Below are 21,052 nucleotides of genomic sequence, written 5' to 3'. Positions count from 1 at the left end.
GGGAACCGGTTCTCTTAAAAGTGCCGTTCAAAGGACTAGTGATGAGAAACTCAATTCCCTTTACTGGCTTAAGTTTTTATGAGTCACTCAGTAATGTGAATCGAGTAGCCAAATCACTCGAGCTGGGTGTCACAATGTGCATGCACAAAAAATATAGATATATAAATAAAAATATAAATATATATAAATAAAATACACAATATACATGCAAACACCTCATTGAGATGGTTGACCCATTGCAGTGATATGTTTGAGAATGGACCAAACTTTCGACAAAGTTTTTGGAGGCTGGTTTCACCACAGAAATCCACACTATTATGCCACAAAGTCAAGAAATTCTGATGGTAAAATGATGTTATAATGGCCAAATTTAATCAAAAGTATTTTTTCAGCCTTACCTGTGAAAGGTAATCCCGTGAGATCTTATTTTACAGAAAAATGTCACCTGACAAACCTGCACATGCGCAAGATGTCTACATACCCGACTCACTAAACCCGTGAGCCCATGTCAGGTTCACGAGTCACTTGTCAGCCCCCTCATGTTGGCGTTTGCGAGTGAGTCTAGTGAGTCTAGGTTTGCAAGTTTGGGTTTGAGAGCTCGACTTGGCGTTAGTGTGCGAGCAGCTCAGACAGGAACAGGAAGTGGAAAGGAGAGTTGATTTGAGGCAGAGCAGATTTGTTGCTTTTTCCACAGGGTTAATACTGTACATCCATACAAATGCAGTTAGATTAACCAGTTAAACCAGTTAAACAATTAATGCCATTTTTATCTGCTTTCCTTTATAATTTGTAGGGAAAGCGAACGAGTTAACAGACGAATACCCGCGAGTTCCGGTTCAGTAAAAAACCCGCAAGTCTTGAATGACTCAGTCAATACTCAACCATCACTAGAAAGGACTAAAGTTGTTCACAAACTGCACATCTCTATGAGCAAACCGGCGAGGAAGGAGAACTCATCCAACAATGGCGAGCCAGAATGACCTGTGGAGTTAAAAGTGTGGTTTTCAAGATGAGAGTAGAGACACTACTTTTACATTATTGATGTAAAAGACAAAAAAGTGTACATCATGTCCCGCAGCAAAGTGTTTGTCCACGTCCTTATTTCATCAAACATCTTTCAATGCATATTTCAAGCTTTTTCAAACAGGTAACGCAACGAAGCCCTGCTCTCAAAGACAGAACACATCTGCAGTCAGGTTGTGCTTCAGTGTGTAACATTTACACAAAAACAGCAGCCCATTCTTATGCCCAGCATGAGTGTGAACATACTTCAGATGCTACCCTGTTCCCTCAATGTGCCTTAACTATTGGTCGACATTGCTGCAAAGCTTAAACAGTGACATCCTTGTGTGCCATTCAGGGGTGTAACAGGGCTAGAACTGTTTTCTAACCTTGGACCCTCATACAGAACCCCTATAACCCCTTTGGACATGTTTTCATCATCACGCTGGTTGCCATGGTGAAACATCTGCACTGTTGTCAATGGTGTCATTGTCACGCACCGTAGGAAAATGTATCAATTTGTTCCCTGTGTAGCAGCATTCATGTTCAGCATGCAACAGTAAGTGTGTAAAAAAGGCTCCATCAATGCATTCATCTAGCTTCTAACATTTTTCCCATTCTAAATTCTAAGATGCACAATCTACCTTTGTGAAGACGGAACTTTCTAGAATTACTTCACAGAGATGTCCCACAATGAGCGTCACTGCCTTCATGCCCCATTAACTGAGGAAAATGAAATGCTACTCCTCATAAAGAAACAAAGAAGGAGGGAGGGGCGAGGGCAGCGAGTCACACCAGAATTCCGCTGAATGCCGTCATGAACATAAAAGAGCCCAATGGCAGCACAAATATGACCGCAGCGATGTTAAGAGTTTACATGTGGAGATCAAAGTTAAATTGGAAGACCGAAATACCAAAATTATAACTTTCTGATTCTATGCAGAGAATCTGTTTTGTAAAAAATAGATTTTAGTTAAATGGGTTGGATATGAACTAAAATAAGCGCCTCACTGACACGAAACAGCAGTTTTCATTTTCCCATTGAACATTTTTCACTGTCAATACTACTAAAAAATACTTTACCACCGTTTAGTGCGGCGCTCCTCAGTTAATTTTGTCCAACGGCCAGAATGTTTTTGCCAGGTATTGTGAGTGCCAGATGGTGTGGTGACACGTTCTAAAAACAAAACAAAAATGAAAACAAGAAAACTGTTTGCTAAATGGGGAAAAAAAGAGCAGAGAGACTAGAAATAACACTAATGATAATTAGGAATTACATTAAACTTTTTTTGTGTAATTAACATGCGCATCATGTCAAGCCACACCTCTCTATTATGACGGAAGACGGAGGCACAGTGAGTCTGAGAGTCTGATGCTCTTTTATAACTTTATTCTGACCTGAACACATCAACAGCAGTGCAATTCCATCACCATATTTGTATCTCCAACCCACAAACAAGTCTCTAGTCCGCTCAGCATCGGAACAACACTTCCTCATTGTCACTAAAAAGCAGACTACCTTCAGTATTTTATGGTTGGAAACACTAATAAGGATGATATGAACGAGGTAGTTGAACTGTTTAACAACTATTTTGTAAATATTGGACCAAAGCTGGAAGAAGAAATTCCAAAACTCTGGACAATGGAGGAATGGAATGAAAGCATATATAGGAATCTTAATTCCATTTTTCTCACTGATGTAACTAAAAAAGAAATTGCTGACATTGTCAAAAATTTTAAAGCAAAAACATCAACTGATTGTAATGGAATCGAAACAATTAAAAGGATGATCAATGAGATTGTAGAACCATTAACATAACTTAGCAACTTATCTTTTCAGACTGGAAAATGTACTGACAAAATGAAAATAGCTAAAGTAGTTAAAAAAAAATTTAAACAGAGACTAACATCAATTTACAAATTACCGACCAGTTTCCTTATTACCCCAATTTTCAAAAATTATCGAGAAGCTATTTAATAACAGGTTGGACAAATTTTTAATAAGAATGAATTACTAGCAGGCAGTCAATACAGATATAGAGCTAACATTTCAACTTCTATGGCACTGATTGAAATTATGGAAGAAATTACTACTGCTATAGACCACAGAAAGTGTGCAGTATTCATGGATCTTACAAAAGCCTTTGATATAATTAATCACAATATTTTAACAGCAAAATTAGATGGGTACAGAATCAGAGGATTAGTTTTGAATTGGGTTAAAAGCTACCTAGCAAACAGGAAGCAATTTGTAAAGCTAGGAGAATACACATCTGCAAGTTTAAATATCACGTGTGGAGTACCCCAGGGGTCAATATTGGGACCAAAACTGTTCAATTTGTATATCAACGACATTTATAAAGTAATATATAGATGATATAAATAGATGAAAACATTTTTTGGAAATCTCATATCAAAAATATACAACAAAAGGTGGCGAGAAGTGCTTCAATATTGAATAAAGCAAAATTTGCTCTTGATCAAAAATCATGCCACACTCTGTACTGTTCTTTGGTATTACCATATCTAACTTACTGTGTGGAGATATGGGGCAATAATCATAAAAGCAATCTTCACTCACTCAATGTACTGCAAAAAACATCGGTGAGGATAATTCATAATGCATAGAAAGTATAGAGAACATACAAATCCTTTATTTTTAAAATCACAGATATTAAAATTTGCTGATTTAGTACATTTTCAAACTGCTAAAATAATGCATAAAGTTAACAATAACTTGCTACCCAAACATGTCAAGACAACATTTCTCTATAAGAGAGGAGAAAAATTTAACTTGAAAGACTTGTATGCGAGAACAACACTGAAAACCCACAGCATTTCAGTATGTGGAATTACAGTCAACACAAATATAAACGCAACACTTTTGTTTTTGCTCCCATTTTTTATGAAATAAACTCAAAGATCTAAAACTTTTTCCACATACACGATATCACCATTTCTCTCAAATATTGTTCACAAATCTGTCTAAATGTGTGATAGTGAGCACTTCTCCTTTGCTGAGATTATCCATCCCACCTCACAGGTGGGCCATATCAAGATGCTGATTAGACACCATGATTGGTGCACAGGTGTGCCTTAGACCCCCCACAATGTGAGTCAAATGATATTAAAGAAACGAGTGTTAGGCAAATACATTTTCTGACATATGTTTAGGCTCTTTTGGATTGATGGAAATTTTCCGTTTATTTGGAGCTGTTAATTGGTAATGGTAATGGTAAATTTCATTTTGAACATGCATACAGCTTACATTGTAATACATCACATGTTGCAATTCACATCTCCACATGTCCGAAAAGGAGTAGGAAGAAGCAAAGCTTATTTAATCCTTACGTTTTACATCAATTGGTATTACATTTGTTTGAAATAGAAACCAAATTGAAACACCATAAGAAAATGATAAGGCAGGATTACAATGTGTTAAATAGGAGTTAAGGGTTGTGATATATTGATAATTTATGTAACATATGTAACATCATAATTAGTTGAGATGTCCCGATCCGATCTTCAGGTTCAGGATCGACTGCTGATCCACTGTAGTTTGAATATTGGATAATATTGGCTTCTGCCGATTTTACAACGTTGGTAACTCTGAGCCACACTCCAACATGGTAGGTGCAGTAATGCGCCTCAAAGCTGGTTGCCACTCGACTCCCGTCACCCGCAAGAAAAAGAAAACGCAACACCACTGTGCCGTCATGTCTGCGGTGTACCGTGGTGAAGTTCATTTCATCAGGCGCGGATTTAGAGGGGGGTGTGGGGCGTGTACACCCCCCCCCCCGTTTTGAGGCACCCACGAATTTTTTTGCCTGATTCTGATGTATGTCCATAGGGACATGCATCTGACATGCATCTGAATTATGGGCGCGTGGTGGACGCATATGCCAGAATGCAACTGAGATGCATGCTATTCCTGAAGCCACTGTCAGGCTGATCATTTCCATTGGACATTGAACGTGTGCTGTACATGGCTATTCAGGTGGAGGTGCAAAATAAAGGTTCTGGCATCATGACTATAAGGAAAACTGTTGTCTATTCTCAATAAAAATTAACCAGAAAAGCGAATCCTTGGAATTTATAGCTGCTTCAAATTGGAAAATATTTCAGGAAATTGAGCTAAGATGGGTTTCTCCTCGTACCGTTAATTTTATAGATAGAATGTTTTGGCTTAAACGATAAATTCCAAGGATAAAAATAACAACAAACTCTTGAAATTAAGGACATAAAATTGGCCTCAGATATCACCAGATTGCAGGAAATGAGGTCTAATTTGAAAAATTTTTCTGGCAGAGGGCACCCAGACCCCGCGCTCCATTTCCACAACCCCCCTTTTCAAAAAAGCAAGATCCGCCCCGCTGATATCCCATTAGAAAAGGTAGCCAAGCTACATCCATTCCTCACTTACTGGATTCATTTATGTTTAAACAGATCGTAAACAGTGCGCAAACTAGTCTTCAGGCGTGCCATAATAACATCAATTTACAAATTACCGACTAGTTTCCTTATTACTCCAAAATGCATGCAAGTGTAAATGCCACTCCTCACTTACACCAATCTGTGTGTGCACTCACCAGCGGCCTCACCTCCACCCACTGGGAAAAAGAGACTGAATGACTGACAGGCGGATTCACTCACTCTGTTCATTCTGCAATAGAACCAACACGCACAGGTGTTGAGACAGGTGTACAGAGTGAATCCTCTTCTCCGCCTGTTTGGTAGAGAGAGAGCAGGAAAACAAATACACATGCACATGTCAGTATATTGAAGCCGGCAAAATTATCGAGTTCGTTTGTATTTATTGTGCGGTTAATTGATTTATTGATTATCGTGACAGGCCCGTCACTCGCTGATGCTGACGCATATTAGATTCAAAATATTAAAGGAAGACGCCTTTACTCCCCCCCTCACATAACAAGTGCTTTCATTGCAGATTGCATGTTTACAATCCAAAGGCCAAATTTAGACAGAATTCAAGACAGAGAGCATACCGAGCTAGCAAGCTTGTTTGCTGTATGGAGCACGACATCATCACTTGCGTGCTAATATCATTGTCGGCAGAAAACCCGATACAGATATGAACCGATCTCTGCTTGGTGGCAACGTGGCTCTTTAATGGCTGGTTGGCGAAAAGCACAGCAAAACTCCAAAGATTGTTATTCAGTGACAGGACCGAGCCTGTCCTGCTTTCTCCCTGCATTACTTTTACCTCGCTGCATCTACAAACGGCCATCAGCGTGCTGCCACTTTCTGCCACACACTCTTGTCTTTGCATTCTTTGCACTGCACTATGTGTGCGTGTACGCTTGTCACTGTAAGTTGTGTGTCAGCCCTCCCCATTGAGCGTCACACAAACAGATGGGCAGTTTAAAGGCCACGAGCCATATTGTGACACAAGAGATTCCCTTTCCTTTGTCCCCACAGCTGATGGCACCATGCTCCGTCATCCAGCACACTGGAGACCAGAGGGCGTCCGCCAGTATAGACGCCGCCAACGTGCGCCGCCACCGACCCCTCCCATCCCCTCCCTCTGTCAGTCGCCCAATCACTTCACTTCACATGCTTGCTTTGGCCTAATTTCATCTAACACATTTTCTCACTCACCTCTTACATCGTTTAGGGCCTGACTTGAAGTGTCTGCCACACGTCCTAAAAACATCCATCCATTGTCTATCTCGCTTAGCCCATTCAGGGACCTTGGACTCATCAGCAGTCAATCACAGGGCCTGTCTAATTCCTGAATCTGTGTGTTACAGAATGACAGTTGACAAGACAACCTCAAATTGAAATCAGCTTTACCTCGGTTTTCTTTCGCCCTGGTTTTCATAGGATTCGGTTTTTGACGTGATGTAAGTCGACTTTTAATGTACATGGGAATTTATAGCTTTATGCAGAAGTCACTCACACAGTACACAGACCACACAAAGGACATATAAAATACAATAATAAAAAGGTTATATACAAGAATTTAAATGAAACAGTTATGAAAACTCCTTCATTTCATCCCTGTGGTTGTCTTTCTACATTCTCAAAATATTGTCCCAACCTCCTTTTTTCCTCCCAGATCTCCTCGTAACAGCTCACGGAATCCATGACCCCTCAGCATTCATTAGCATTCATTAGCATTTCATTATATTTATCCTTAATGATGGTCGCGACAGTTGAGTAGCTAATATCAGTGGCCATGCCTTCCTTCTTTGAGCTGTTTATGATGTTCATTTTCACTTCTATGGTGATGGCTTTTCTTTTCTTTGGCGCATGACATGTAAAAGGTGAACTAATAAGTAGGGGTGTCACAAGATCTTGTGTCATAAGAGCTTGCAAGATTAAAACGTGATTTCTCGTTCAGGAAAAAATGTCTCGTGAACACTAGGCCTGGGATGATAATAAATTAATTAACCACACAATAAATCAAAATGAACTGGATAATTTTTCCGGCCTCAATATATTGCCATGTGCATGTTTTTCCCGTCTCTCACTTTCAAACAGACAGGAAGGGGATTCAGCATTGGCTTCAGCACCTTGGCGCGTTTGTTCCATAGAACAACAGCATGAACGGACTGAGCCCATTTGTCAGTCAGTCTCATTGTCTCAGTGGGTTGAGGCGGGGCCAGTAGCATACGCACAGAGTGCAGAAGAGTGTAGCCTCATGAGGAGCCATGCAAGGTAATGTGGTGGGAATTATAAGATAAAATAAGATATGGCATTATTAGTCCAAGGGGATATTCTGGATTAGTAGATACATATCGAGTAGATATAGCAGAAATATATATCGTCATTTTTTTTTTCATCGTACTTTTCTTTAAAGAAATTAAAATCTGGTCTCGTCTCGTAGACCGGCGGGTTGAAAAATCGTGCATCCACTTTGTGCCGAATTCGTCAATAGTTGCATTCAGATGGGAATGGATCACTGGGGGAAAAGGATGCAATACATAAGGCACACCTACAGTATGTGTGGTGCTGTGAACAGACACGAAGACGGAATCACGTGACACACCAAACAATAGAAGAAAGAAGAACGCATGCGAGTCCGTCTTCCACTTTCCAAGGCTTGTCTAGACAAAGTGGAGATACTTCTGCGAGTCATTTTGGAATATAATACAACAAAATATTAGGAGAATGTCGACTGGGGTGAGTCATGCCAGTCCAGATATTCAATATTATGTTGGCGTGTCATCAAAGCTCACTTCTGATCACGTGACGGCAACGTTTCGGTGATGTCATCGCTGTCCAAATGTAGTGGATTTGCTTGTCTACACGTAAATGACGAGCCAGTGTTTTCAGGGCACCCAGAATGCCGTTTCCGGGTGGATGCCGTTTTGACCTGAAAACGTTTCCGTGTGGCTAGCTCCTGAGTGTCTCATGATACCCGTACTAGGAAGCCATGTTATTCTTCCTCACTGTGGCTGACCATGCAGACATTCTTCCTCCACGTGCGAGGAACACGCGGCATGTGGCATGTATTCTTCCGCTGGTGTGCACTGTTTATGGACCAAAATTAATTTGGAGGACCGCCTCGATCTGAGCTACTTCTGTGGTGCAAAAATGCGTAACCAAGCGTCAGCCAGACAGGCAGAAAGACAGAAGTGGTCCTCAGGCATCACCTGCAAATCCTTCCTTAATTTGGGATTGTCTTTCTAATTGCAGCTCTTTCTCTTGGAGAACGTTCATGGTCGATCTCCATCATTTTGTTTTCTTCTACATGTACAGTACGGTAGTGTAGCATCTTGCTTACATGAGCATCGCCACTGTAAAGTCATGCAAGGTGACAAGGCTGAGCTGTCAGGTCAGATGTGTGTCTCCTCTCGCATCCTTCTTCTTCTTCTTTACCATCAAGGCAACATGCAGTCTTGCAGCGCACCCTGCCTTCATCTTGTTTGTTTGTGTGGGAAGGAGGGTAACGTCTTGAGGCCTGGAACGATGCTGCGTGGTCTCAGGAGGAAAGCTGGATGTGTTTTAGGGGTTTTTCACTAAAGCAAGGTTTGGAAGTAAACAATTGCCAAAGGATGTGATGAACGTGACAACAAGGAAGCACACTAACACAGACAAGTGATGTACACTTAAGCCCCAAATATAATATGTTCAGATGAATTAAATTATGTTGCAATACATATACATATATATGTATGTGTGTGTGTGTATGTATGTATGTATATATAGTACATATATTTATAGTACAGTATATAGTATAGTATATAGTGTGTATATATACAGTATATAGTATTTATGTGTACTATAATACTATATCAATTCAAATATCATGTAATAAATCAAATAAAATGATTAATACAACAAATAGAACTAAAAGTGTCTAATTAATATTTGTTTTTTTTAGCTGCTGGAAAGAAAGAAAGAAAGTGGCAAATTTGAGAATTAAGTAATTAGTTACGGCCGCATGGTGGACGAGTGGTTAGCATGTTGGCCACACAGTCAGGAGATCGGGAAGACCTGAGTCCGAATCTACTTCAGTTTCCTCCCACATTCCAAAACATGCATGTTAGATGAATTGGCTAAACTGGCTAAATTGTCCATGGATGTCAGTGTGAATGGTTGTTTGTCTATCTACACCAATCCAGGGTGTACCAAAGTCGCCCAAATTCAGCTGGGATAGGCTCCAGTGGCCCTAATGAGGATAAGCAGCATTGAAAATGAATGGATGGAATTAATTAGTTACACTGCAATACAAATAAATCAAATGTATAAATATGAAATAAATAATGCATTAATATAAATGATAAAATGATGCAATAATAATCCATCCATCTGCCCAGCTGACTTCAGCCAAGAGGCGGGGTACACCCTATTGGTCGCCAGCCAATCGCACATATAGACAAACAAGCATTCACACTCACATTCATACCTATGGACAATTTAGAGTCGCCAATTAAGCTAACATGCATGTTTTTGGAATGTGGGAGGAAACCGGAGTACCCGGAGAAAACCCACACACACACGGGGAGAACATGCAAACTCCACACAGAAATGCCCAACGGAGATTCAAACCCAGATCTTTCAGATCCAAAAATACCACTTAAAAATATAGATTGTTTTAAATATTGTATTGTGATAATAAATAAAATGATGAATACTAAAAGTGCAAAATAAGTGATAAAAATACTTAAATATGAATTATTATTCGTGAATTTTAGTGGGAAAAGACTGAGATAAATGTATAAATATTACATAAATGTACAAATATCCAATACATAATAACAAAATTACGCAATAATAAATTATACAATAATAAATAATACAATTAAAATATGGATCAATAAAATAATGTCAATACTCAGGCATTATTAAAGTGATTTTTATTTGGTTCTCGTTTAACTGGAAATTACAAAAAGGTGGTTGTTCAGATGTATTCAGTATAATTTCAATTTACAATACAAATAAATGAAATATAAAATAATATCATAGTAAATGATACAAATATAAAATATTAACAGCATATATAACATTAACAGCAAATATAAACAACACTATGAATAGCTATTCATTTCCTATGTTACTAGTACAAAATCATGAATTTTATTGACTATTTAATTTCATTTTATTTCCTATGTTTTAGTGTAATAACATACAACTTTATTTTTTAAATAAAGTAAACATTTTATGTATTTATTTCATTATGTGTTTATTTATTATTCTTGTATTTTATTAACTGTAACTTGTGTTTCAAAAAGTCAATACTCTCAATACATGCATATTCATAGCTGATTATGATGTTCTAAAAATTGTCGTGAACCTTTAGAATTGTTCATCAGTATCTCCAACGCAACTTCTGACAATATTTTGCCACTTTCTCATTCATCCAACAAATAAAATTTGCTTCTACTCAAAATTTGAGCTTATAAGTGACACGTTTCTGATCATAATCATTTATGTCAGCGTCAACACCAACTCCTTTGTTTTACGTAAGTGCTTGTCTTTTGCAGCCTCCTCCAACCACCTTGGCCCTGTTTATTCATGAGCCAAAGGTTCCATTCAGGCCATATGTTCTGGTGGAGGCATGCTCCACTCACTCACACACAAGACACACACACACACACACGCAGTCATATTCATGAGCTTGTGTTCTCATTGTGTCCATATGCTCTTGCTGGTGTTGTGCTGCTGTTCTGCTGCTCACAAACTGGCTTTTTCTCCACAGCCTGGTGATAAGACCCAAGCAGTCTCTCTCTATCACACACAGTCCCCCCTCTCCTCTGTGACCCCAATCAATTACACAGCCCTCATATACATGCGCTCAGACAATGGTGCCCCTCAAGCCACAAAGCTACTGCTGCTGTGGCCCTCTAAATGGCCCCTGTGTGACTTTAGGGCCTCTCTGCTTAATAAGGTGTTATAATCAGACCACCAAAGGCACACACACAGAGAAGAGACACACACTCTTCATCTCTCAACACAACACAGGGCGAGCAAAGCCCTCAATGAGAACAATAAGAGAAGCGTCCCACTTGTAAATCATGTTTCGCAGCCTCTGTTAACTATTGTGGTTGCAAGCACATAAACCACTTTCTGTTTGGTGTCAAAGCAATAGAGGAGGAGGAGGAGGAGGAGGAAGGGGAAGACTGCATAAGTGTGCATGTGTGTGCCTAATTTTGCAAACATCCCAGCTATTGTGGCGCAGGTGTGGAGCCAAGACAGGCGAGCCTCTGTCTGCCCGCAAACACACACACGCCTCTGTCAGCAACAAGACTCGCTGGCGACCATCTTTTAGCTTCTTTTAGCTGCACCAGCACAACAAACTGTAACCGAAAATGACATTTTACCATCCCAAACCTTGCAAAGTGCATTCACCTGTTCCTGGATCAATTCGTCGTCATCACCAGGCTTTTATTAACTCCGGGAAGCTCTTTCAAGTCACTTTTTAACGACTGTACAAGTGTAAAAAGAAGTTAACAACAGTCAAAACAGCAAAGTGGTGCATTAACACCGCTTAACAACTTCTCAAACAAGTGTAAAAAGAAATCATCACTCGTATTACAGCTTGTGTGAAACACATTAACACTTAACCACAGCCATGTTGTACTGAGCAGCCAGGACAAGACCAAAGACAAGTGTACCGCTTTCACATGGACTGTACTTCCTGAGAAGACTGAGGAAATTTGGCATGTCCACCACAATCCTGAGTTGCTTCTACAGATGCACTATCGAAAGTGTCCTTACCGCCTCCATCACTGTTTGGTACGGTAACTGTACAACACGTGATAGGAAGGCACTCCAGCGGGTGATCAAGACCTCACAGAACATTGTTGGGGCAGCCCTCCCCTCACTGCAAGACATTTATAAATCTAGAGTCCTACGAAGAACACACAACCTCATCAAGGACAGCACACATCCACAACACTCATTATTCACACTCCTACCGTCAGGCAGACGCTACAGGAGTTTGAAGTCCAGGACCACAAGGCTGGCAAACAGCTTTTACCCACAGGCCATCAGGCTCCTCAACGAAGCACTCGCACACGCCGCACGCAACACACGCACACACTCATAGCACTTTATTTATTTATTTGTATTATTTAGTTGTATTAATGTCTCTTCTGTTTTTGCTGCTTAATTTATTGGTATATATGTTTATGTGTTTATGTTTCTTATGTTATTATTCTTTCTTGTGTCTTGTGTTTCTTTCTTTTCGTGGGAGAATGAACAGAATAAGATTTTCATTGCATGGTATAACTGCTGTTTTACCATGCACATGACAATTAAAACTCTCTTGAATCTTGAATCTTGAATCTTGAATCTTGAATCTTTCTGGGTTCTATGGTTGTCATTAGAGATGCACGGTATCTTTTTTTTTTCCAAACCCATACCGATAACTTTCTGCTTCTCAAGACGAATATGGTACCGATAACCGATTTTCTAAAATTTAGATTTAACTGTAGTTTGTGCACACCTGGAGGTAAGAAGGACTCGAATACATATGGATTTGACCCACTGTACCTGTACCAATAATAATAATAATAATAATACATTTGATTTCCATTGATAATTATTGTGTGATTTTGTTGCCAGCACATTCAACTACGTAAAGAACAAAGTATTTAATGAGAATGTTTCATTCATTCCGACCTAGGATGTGTTATTTTAGTGTTTCCTTTGTTCTTTTGAGCAGTGTATAATATAAGTAATATAATTAAATATAGATCAAATATATTGTATGATTCTAACATATAAAAAAAAATAAAGATGAAAATAAAGGCCAATTTAATATATTTAATTTAGAATATACATTATATTATAAACTATAAAAACTCTAAGCTCAAACTATAAATATTCTTTGTAAACTAATATTTTTTGTTACTACTTTGGGGTTTCTGGAACAGATTAATTGGATTTACATTATTTCCTATGGGGAAAATTGCCTTGGTTTTGGTGCTTTTCGGTTTTTGTTTGACCTTTCGGAAATCATTCATGCCGAAAACATTTTTACCTTTAATTCCAGCAAGAGCTATAATACGCCACTGAGAGGCAGAAAGACCCCTCCATTCCCGCTTTTATTTTCTCATTTGGCATGAAGTTGTCTTTGTGCTTTGTACTGTACGACAGTTCAAAAATGACTTCAAGTACGCCTGTCCAGTAAAAGCAAAAGAAAAAGGCGTTATGGTGGTCATAGTTCGACCCTGGAACAGACGAATTAATGCCACATTATTTCCTAAGTTGTGTTGGACTTAAATGTTTTGTTTTTTTGCAGGGTCGCTGCATCCAATTCCACAGGGTCAAAGACGGCGATTCCCCCCCAAACAACCGCCCTCCCCTCCGTGCGCACCACCACTCACCACCATCCCCTTCCTCGCCGCTGCCTCCCGCGCCCGCCGAGCAGCTACCTCTGGTCTCCAACTCAGTCCCCCGTATGAAGCCTCCATCCAGAGGTCCTCGCACTACGCCTCCGTCACGTACGCCCCCCTCCACGGTGAGACCCCCACCCGGGCCACCTCCTTCTCGGGCACCGCCGGGGCCACCAGGACCCCCACCCTCGAGACCCCCACCCAGGCTCTGATGGTGATGATGATGATGATGATGTGTGTAAAGCACATGGAAGCCACAAGCTCTGGTGGGACGCTTTGGGCTTTGTTGCTGGACAGCAAAAATATTTATCCTCATTTTGTCAATTAAAAAGAGACAGGAAGTGCAGGTGAAGGCAATTCGCTTTCGATGAGGATACGAGGATACGTGTGCTTGCTTGGGTGTTTTATTCTGTATGGAGGGAGAGGGGTTGGAAGGTGGAGTGTGGATGTGCAAAGCGTGTGGTGAAAGCTTCCAGGAAAGATGTTTTGAAAGTAAACTACCCCAAGTTGCTGCAGTTTAGTCCTTTTGTCTTTAAATTCTTGTTGCAACTGCAGGGCAGTTTCTCCAGGCTTTATTTATTTGGTGACATTACAAGCTGAGTCATCATCACTTTTAAGGGGGAATGTCATTTTTTTTTTCTATGAGCAAACCCTTCAGAATGACATCTATCTTCCATGCAAAACCTGCCTTGTACCTTGACTTTGTTTCCCGTCTACTTCATTTACCGACTGAAATGATGGTTTGCATTATTTCTGTATTAACAACTTGTCTTTTTAATAAACGTCATTTGTTTTTTATGTGTTGGTTCTCGGAAAGAAGTGTGATATATTTCAACAATATTTACGTGTTTTTGCAGAAATCTGCTCGCAAGATGATTTAATGACGCTTTAATTAAACAAATGAGCTTTCAGGACACAAATAATCCATCACGACGCCACATTTATACCCTCACTATACTAATGTTATTTCAAAGTCATATTTTGTGCTTATGCGTTATTCATTTTTTAAAGATGTTATTTTGGAGGCATGAAGGCGGTTTGGAGGCAAAGAAAATTTTTTTTTTTTTTTTACTTTTTACACCAAGCACTACCTCAGGAATATTTTTACTTTGCAAGTACGGCAGTTTCTGTTACCTCAACTTTCATTTGTACTCAAAACGACATCAATGTTACACGTGGTGGGCGCTGGATGCCAGATGCAGGAGAAGGAGAAGGCAGGGAGAGCAGATGGCAGAGACAGGAAGTGAACCATGACAATCAAACTGGACTTCATCTTAAATCTCAAACATTTTTGCAGCAGATTCCTAAAAAAAACATCACTTTTGTGACATAGATGATCTTTGACGAGTGTTGTTTTTGTTTTTTTTGCAAAAACAGAGTGATGTACATTGTACATTTTTATTATGTTATTATAGACAGTAATCCATCACCACTTCTAGCTTTGAATTTTGCGGCTTCATTCTATTGCAGTTTTTCAAAAATATATTATCAATAAATCATACTAGGCTCCAGCATGCCCCCGCGACCCTAATGAGGATGAAGCGGTATAGAAAATGGATGGATGGATGGATAAATCATACTGTTTTGTGGTAGACTACAGCCTATTATTAGTCAAAAAATGGCTTATTGAAGCAAATTTTACGTATTTTTTTGACAAAATTAAGCGTTTTCAGGCACGAAAATGGCTAAATGTGAAGTCAAATACAAATATAAAGCATTCAGAAGACGCATTCAAAGACATTGTGATGATATGTAGTATTCTAAACCGATCACTAGGTGTCAGTAATGTTACATTGATGAGACAATTACCACACAGGAAGTACTGTACAGAACAGGAAGTAGAAAATGAACAATAAGGACCTCTCCCAATGTTAACGTGTGTGAGTCTAAAAGTGATTGTAGGTGTGTTACTTCATGTCTAGAGGGCTCTAATACTGTTAAAAACCATATTTAGAAGGTCGTAAAGAGGTTTTCTATGCTTTATCTACAAAAATATTGTACTTATGAATAGAATCCCACTAGAAATGTTGGTCCGGAAGCAATTAACGAGAGATTACTGTATTATTTACATGTAATGTTGTATCTAAAGTGCCTGTGTGCACAATTGCACCGCTCTTGTGTTCTCTGCGCACCAAAAATCCTTGCTGAGCACAAAATATATTCCAACCTCAACTGTAAATGAAATAAACACATCATTTCTTCTGTACCGTTTTGCAATGCGCCTCAGGAGTGACAAGAAGCGGTAATAACATATAACACAGTGACGAACAAGCTGTTTTAGCCACTCAGGAGTTCCTGTTGGTAGTATTTACTTACGCAGCCAATCAATTCATTAACAGCGCGTTACGTAGTACATGCCGCTGTTTTGCAGGTTTTGCTGCTGCAGTGCAACATCCTCTCACCAAGCTAAAGTTAAAAAGTTCTTCTAGGGTGGACTGGCTGTCAAAGTATGTGGGAATAGAAGAACACGAGATGAAACTGTCTGAGGTTTTTTTTTTTCGAATTAGAAAGGGCTTCTCCATAGAAAACATGCTGCAAAGCCAAAGTAGCAAGCCAGTTTGTGTGGAGTGTGGAGTGAATGTGTGGTGTAACTTTACTGTGCATGTTTTACTACTGTGCTTTTATTTTGATGGCCGGACGGACCAGATACAGGAAGTGTAGCGGCCATAGACATAGATAGACACCGCATCGAGCGCTGAGGCATACGTCAACCTCGCCGCCAAGGCAGTGCTGTAAATGAATACAAGTAAATGTACTGACTTTCATAAAGTGCCTTTCTACAAAGAAATCTCAGTTAATTCCTCCTTCTTCCATGCACTAACATACTTGGGAAACAGTCAGGCACCAAAAACAATGGGTTTGTTTTTGATTTGTACAATATGATTTTGATTGTTTTTGGTGCCCAACTGTTTCCCAAGTATATTAGTGCATGTGTGAATGTATAAACGAGAGGAATTAACTTAAATTTCTTTGTAGAAAAATGCTTAATGAAAGTAAGTACATTTACTTGTATTCATTTACAGGTTTCTCAGGTTTTGGACAGGTGCGATACTACAGTGTGCATGTCTGATGCAGCTCACAGAGGTCCAGGAATGCTCAGGTTGTTTTTGTGTATGCTCAAATACTTGGAAAATAATGGGGAACATTGTTTACATATATGTTTATCTCATACATGAACACGCTTCTATTATTTTATTTGTATTTGATCAAATTCTCTCTGGCGTTTCTGAGTGCCACTCGGTAGAGCCCGCGTACCAAACATGATCTGCTCTGGTCAGACACAAAAGTGTCTTAGTCACCGCACGATTCATTTGGGAGTGCAAAAACCGCCAAAAAAGCCAGAATTAAGGAACTGCCAAATAAACAATGACTATAATTAATAAATCATTATGAATTAATAATAATGCGGTTATACATGTTTTTTTAAATGTATTTAAATCGTCTTTATTGACTCATGAGTTCCTCCTTTCGGCAAATCCACGAGTTCACACTACCCTCTGGTGGCTGATTGAAGAAGCACTGTTTTTTTTATGATTAGGGTTAGGTTTGTGGTCATGGTTGGGGTTTGGGTTAGGGTTACGGTTAGAGGTGTAATGATTTGTGCAACCAATAAAGTGCAACCAACACTTCAGGTTGAATTAACATTGAATTGAATCAAGTCTGTGATTAATTCTATCTGATAAAACATGACTTGAAAACATGACTCTCGCTTTGCTTGGAAGCTGCTGGAGTTGGTGAGGAAGCGCTCAATGGCGGCTGCTATTTGGTACTCGCGACAGACAGGTTTAACGTCTTTATCATTAAAAGTACAAAAAAAAGCACACCCACCTTTTAAACGATGTTAGATTGACATATGTCGTCCGGAATGGCAACTTGTCGAACACAGATCCATGTAGTTGCATCATAGGAATATAAATCGATGTAGTGGATGAATCATTACACCCCTCGTTACGGTTGAGTCTAGGTTTAGGGTTAGGTCAAGAGGGTTACAGTTGTGGCTAAGGTAGCGGTCAGGGGTTTTTTTGCGCAGGAAATCTTTATGAAAACGGCCTCTGGGATTTAGGGAGATGCCAATGACACAAGAGTGTGACTTGGTGTCACGTCTCCAACATGATATTGATGTTATTGTTAAGGTTCCACAGATAAAAGATGAGATTCATTATGTATCTCCTATTCCTGTAACACACACAGCCTCGGACTTACAGTATGTTCCAGTTCTGACTCCCAAAACTAGGAAAACATATTGATTAACTTTTGCAAGAGTTCAAAGTTTAAACAAACCACAAATACAGACATTGTGTCTGACCTCATTGCAATCAAACGTGTGTGTGTGTGTGTGCGTGTGTGTGTGTGTGTGTGTGCGTGCACCGGGGGGTGGGGGGTGGACAGAAAATAAATTGACAGTTTCCACTCAGTCATTGGACAGTTGTCAACATCAGGACTGAGATCAACAGCATCATGAAGGTTTATCTGCTTCTGCTTCTGCTCGTACCACTAATAACAGGTTTGACATGTTGTAGTTTTTCTCCTTCATATTCTGACCATGAATGTTTTTGTCATGATGGAAATGTTGCTTTATGATTGGGCTGGGGGAGCCTCCCATCAACTCACATCCTAATGAAATGTGGTTTTTATTGCAGTACAAGGTTTTAGCATAGAGTGTCACGGCTTTGACGACTACATGACCAACCTCAAGCTAACGTGTCAAAGCAGCAACACGCAACAGGCCTGCTACACCAGAGGTACATTAACACTCCTCATGAACCTCACACAAACAATCGCGTCTATTTTGGTTGAATTCTGAGCATGTCTGGGGGACTTACGGTTAGGGTGTGAGACAGGGCTGTCCAAAGCTGGCCATTCTTGGCCTGCAGCTTGGATTTTCATTGGCCCTTGGCACATTCTAAGATTAATTCATTATTAGTGAGATGTATTATTAGATATTACACAAATTTGCACCTTTAACACAAAGCTGAGATGTGGATATTTTGTTCAGATAGCTCAACATACATTGGCCCACATTAGTTTGCTTTTTGTTAGCTAAGCCACTAAATAAAATGGAAAAGAATAACACGCAATGAAGGAAAATAGAATATAAACTGTAGATGGCTGATAAGTATTGCAGTGGAAATGGGCAGGTAATGATATAGTCGTCCATTTGTCCAATTGTGATGATGCACTTTGTTTCATGTGCAGACAATGGAGAGAAGGGATGCATTACCATCGACAAGTGTTCTCTACCCGGCTGGACCTGTTGCTACAGCAACTTGTGCAATAACTGAACAATTGTGGCCAACCACGATGCAGAAATGCACTCAATAAAAAAGTGTCACTGTGATGTCTTTATTCTGACAACTGCCTTGTCTACACTTGCCACTAGAGGGAGAGCTACACTTGTAAGCGACTTACAGACGCTTGTGAGTGTGAGTACGGAAGTGCCAGAGACAGGAAGTGAGATGCTAGCGATCCACAGAAAAACTCTATAAATAAAAGTCATTTTGTCTGTGTCGGAATACGTCAATATTTTGACATAAGTCCAACGAATTCCTTTTTAATTGCTTTTCTGTCATGTAGCCAAGCAGATTGAGTGTGGTCAGTGTCCATTGCACGCACTCACCATTGTTGGGTGCAACACCCACGGCTCACTGCAGTACTTATGTACTCAAAATGGTAGATGTACGCACGGCAGTGAGCCAATAGAGACACAGCTCGTCATCTCAAGACAACAAAGATCCTAGCAAAGCAAGCGAGAGGAAAGTAGCACATAACACAGTAAGAACATAAAAAAGTTAGCAAAGTCATTGTTTGGAATGAAAAGACATTTAGGTAACTCTCATGTACGACAGTTGGCCAGAATGTTATCTGTGTTTGCTAAAGCTAACTCAGCTGGCTTAGACGACAAAATACCTGTTAAGTAGTGATGTGGGATATCAGCGATACAGATCCGATACTGATATTTTATGCAAATACACCTAATGTGGCAAATTAATAAACGTAGTGTATTTCAAATCATAGCATAGCTCGTAGCATAAAAAATACAATACATCAAAATAATTAATTCATTAATTAATTTTAAACTCTGAAGTATATTGAGATAGCGGTATAATTTACAATACAGCCAAGCTAATATACAACAGCAGAAAAAACAAACATCATATAAACTATGTGAAAATGGTGTTTTTATGTTCTACGTTGTTCATTTTATGAAAGCGAACGGTAAATTCACAAAAATTACATTTATTGTTCATGTCGGTAGCCATGACGAACTCCAGTCGCAGAAAAGGGGTGTTTCCCAAGCGACGTCAGCGCAGTCGAATCTCTCGGTGAAAGCAGAGTAAACAAACGCTTGTTGAGATAGCTTGGCGACTTCGTTCGGTATATTTTGAATCAAAATAGTAGTCATGCCAAATCATTGTGTCGCCGCTGGCTGTACACGGTGTCCATGCTGTAAATTTGTTTTATTTTCCAAAATACAAAGTTTTAAGACTAAAATGAACAAAGCAACTACAGAGAACGAGAGACAAATGGACGCTCACCTTGCGATCTGTTCTTTGCAATGTTCATTTCACGGAAGACTGCTATGAAGGAAAACCTTACCATAAGCATTTGGGTTGAACGTATGGTATAGACGCATTTTGAATGCTATTCCTGATGCTATGCTATACAGGAAAAAGGACAAGAAGAATGACGTCTTATTTACATATTGTGTTCTAAACACTATGCCACCATAGTGACAAGCATTCAAAGCATTGCACATGTTATAAAACATATTTTTACAGTGACATGTTTATGTATGAGAAACAGGTTTACTTTGGTTATTGTGATTCCACTTGTTCTAACAGTGGTTGGAGTAATGGCTCAATAGCGCCCTCCCTCACTCGTGGGCTACATACAGTATAAGGCAGACTGTCATTACAGCTTTAGCTCATCAGCCCTGTGACCCGTGTATGCAACAAGCTCCACGGTATTGACCAGTGCACATCGTCTCACACCAGGAAAATAAACGGCGTCACTGTCTGCAAAAAGCTCCAAGTCTCCTGTTAATTACCACAAATAAACACAACGCAGAGCTCAGGAGACCTGCGCTACAGTGCGGGGTTACATTGGTGTCGTGACACATTCTCTACACTGGCGAAGCAGCGAGACACGTTTTCTTCCTGGGGGCCGCCATGACCGCAATGAGGCTGTGCCATCTACAAGTATGTCATTCGTCAAGGTGGCCACAGTGAGACAATCTTCCG

General features: G+C 39.7%; 2 protein-coding genes across 2 annotated transcripts in view; both read left to right on the top strand.

Annotated features, from left to right (window-relative positions):
* LOC129193683 (anthrax toxin receptor 1-like) overlaps positions 1-14,609 on the top strand; it is a 54,496-nt gene extending 39,887 nt beyond the window's left edge. Inside the window, exon 18 of the mRNA XM_054798144.1 lies at positions 13,718-14,609. Coding sequence (XP_054654119.1) covers positions 13,718-14,023 — 306 coding nt within the window. The 3' untranslated portion in view covers positions 14,024-14,609. The remainder of the gene's footprint in view (positions 1-13,717) is intronic.
* Positions 14,610-18,148: 3,539 nt separating this feature from the next.
* Positions 18,149-19,149, top strand: wu:fj16a03 (uncharacterized protein LOC335475 homolog). The gene is made up of 3 exons (XM_054799045.1): positions 18,149-18,315; positions 18,452-18,553; positions 19,008-19,149. Exons 1-3 carry the CDS (start codon positions 18,270-18,272, stop codon positions 19,091-19,093), a joined length of 234 nt encoding a protein of 77 aa, XP_054655020.1. The 5' UTR covers positions 18,149-18,269; the 3' UTR covers positions 19,094-19,149.
* Positions 19,150-21,052: the final 1,903 nt, after the last annotated feature.

This window comes from Dunckerocampus dactyliophorus, chromosome 14, assembly GCF_027744805.1.
Source record: "Dunckerocampus dactyliophorus isolate RoL2022-P2 chromosome 14, RoL_Ddac_1.1, whole genome shotgun sequence".
Lineage (NCBI taxonomy): Eukaryota > Metazoa > Chordata > Actinopteri > Syngnathiformes > Syngnathidae > Dunckerocampus > Dunckerocampus dactyliophorus.
The sequence above is the reverse complement of the archived record's forward strand: the minus strand, read 5'-3'. Positions and strand labels throughout refer to the sequence as shown.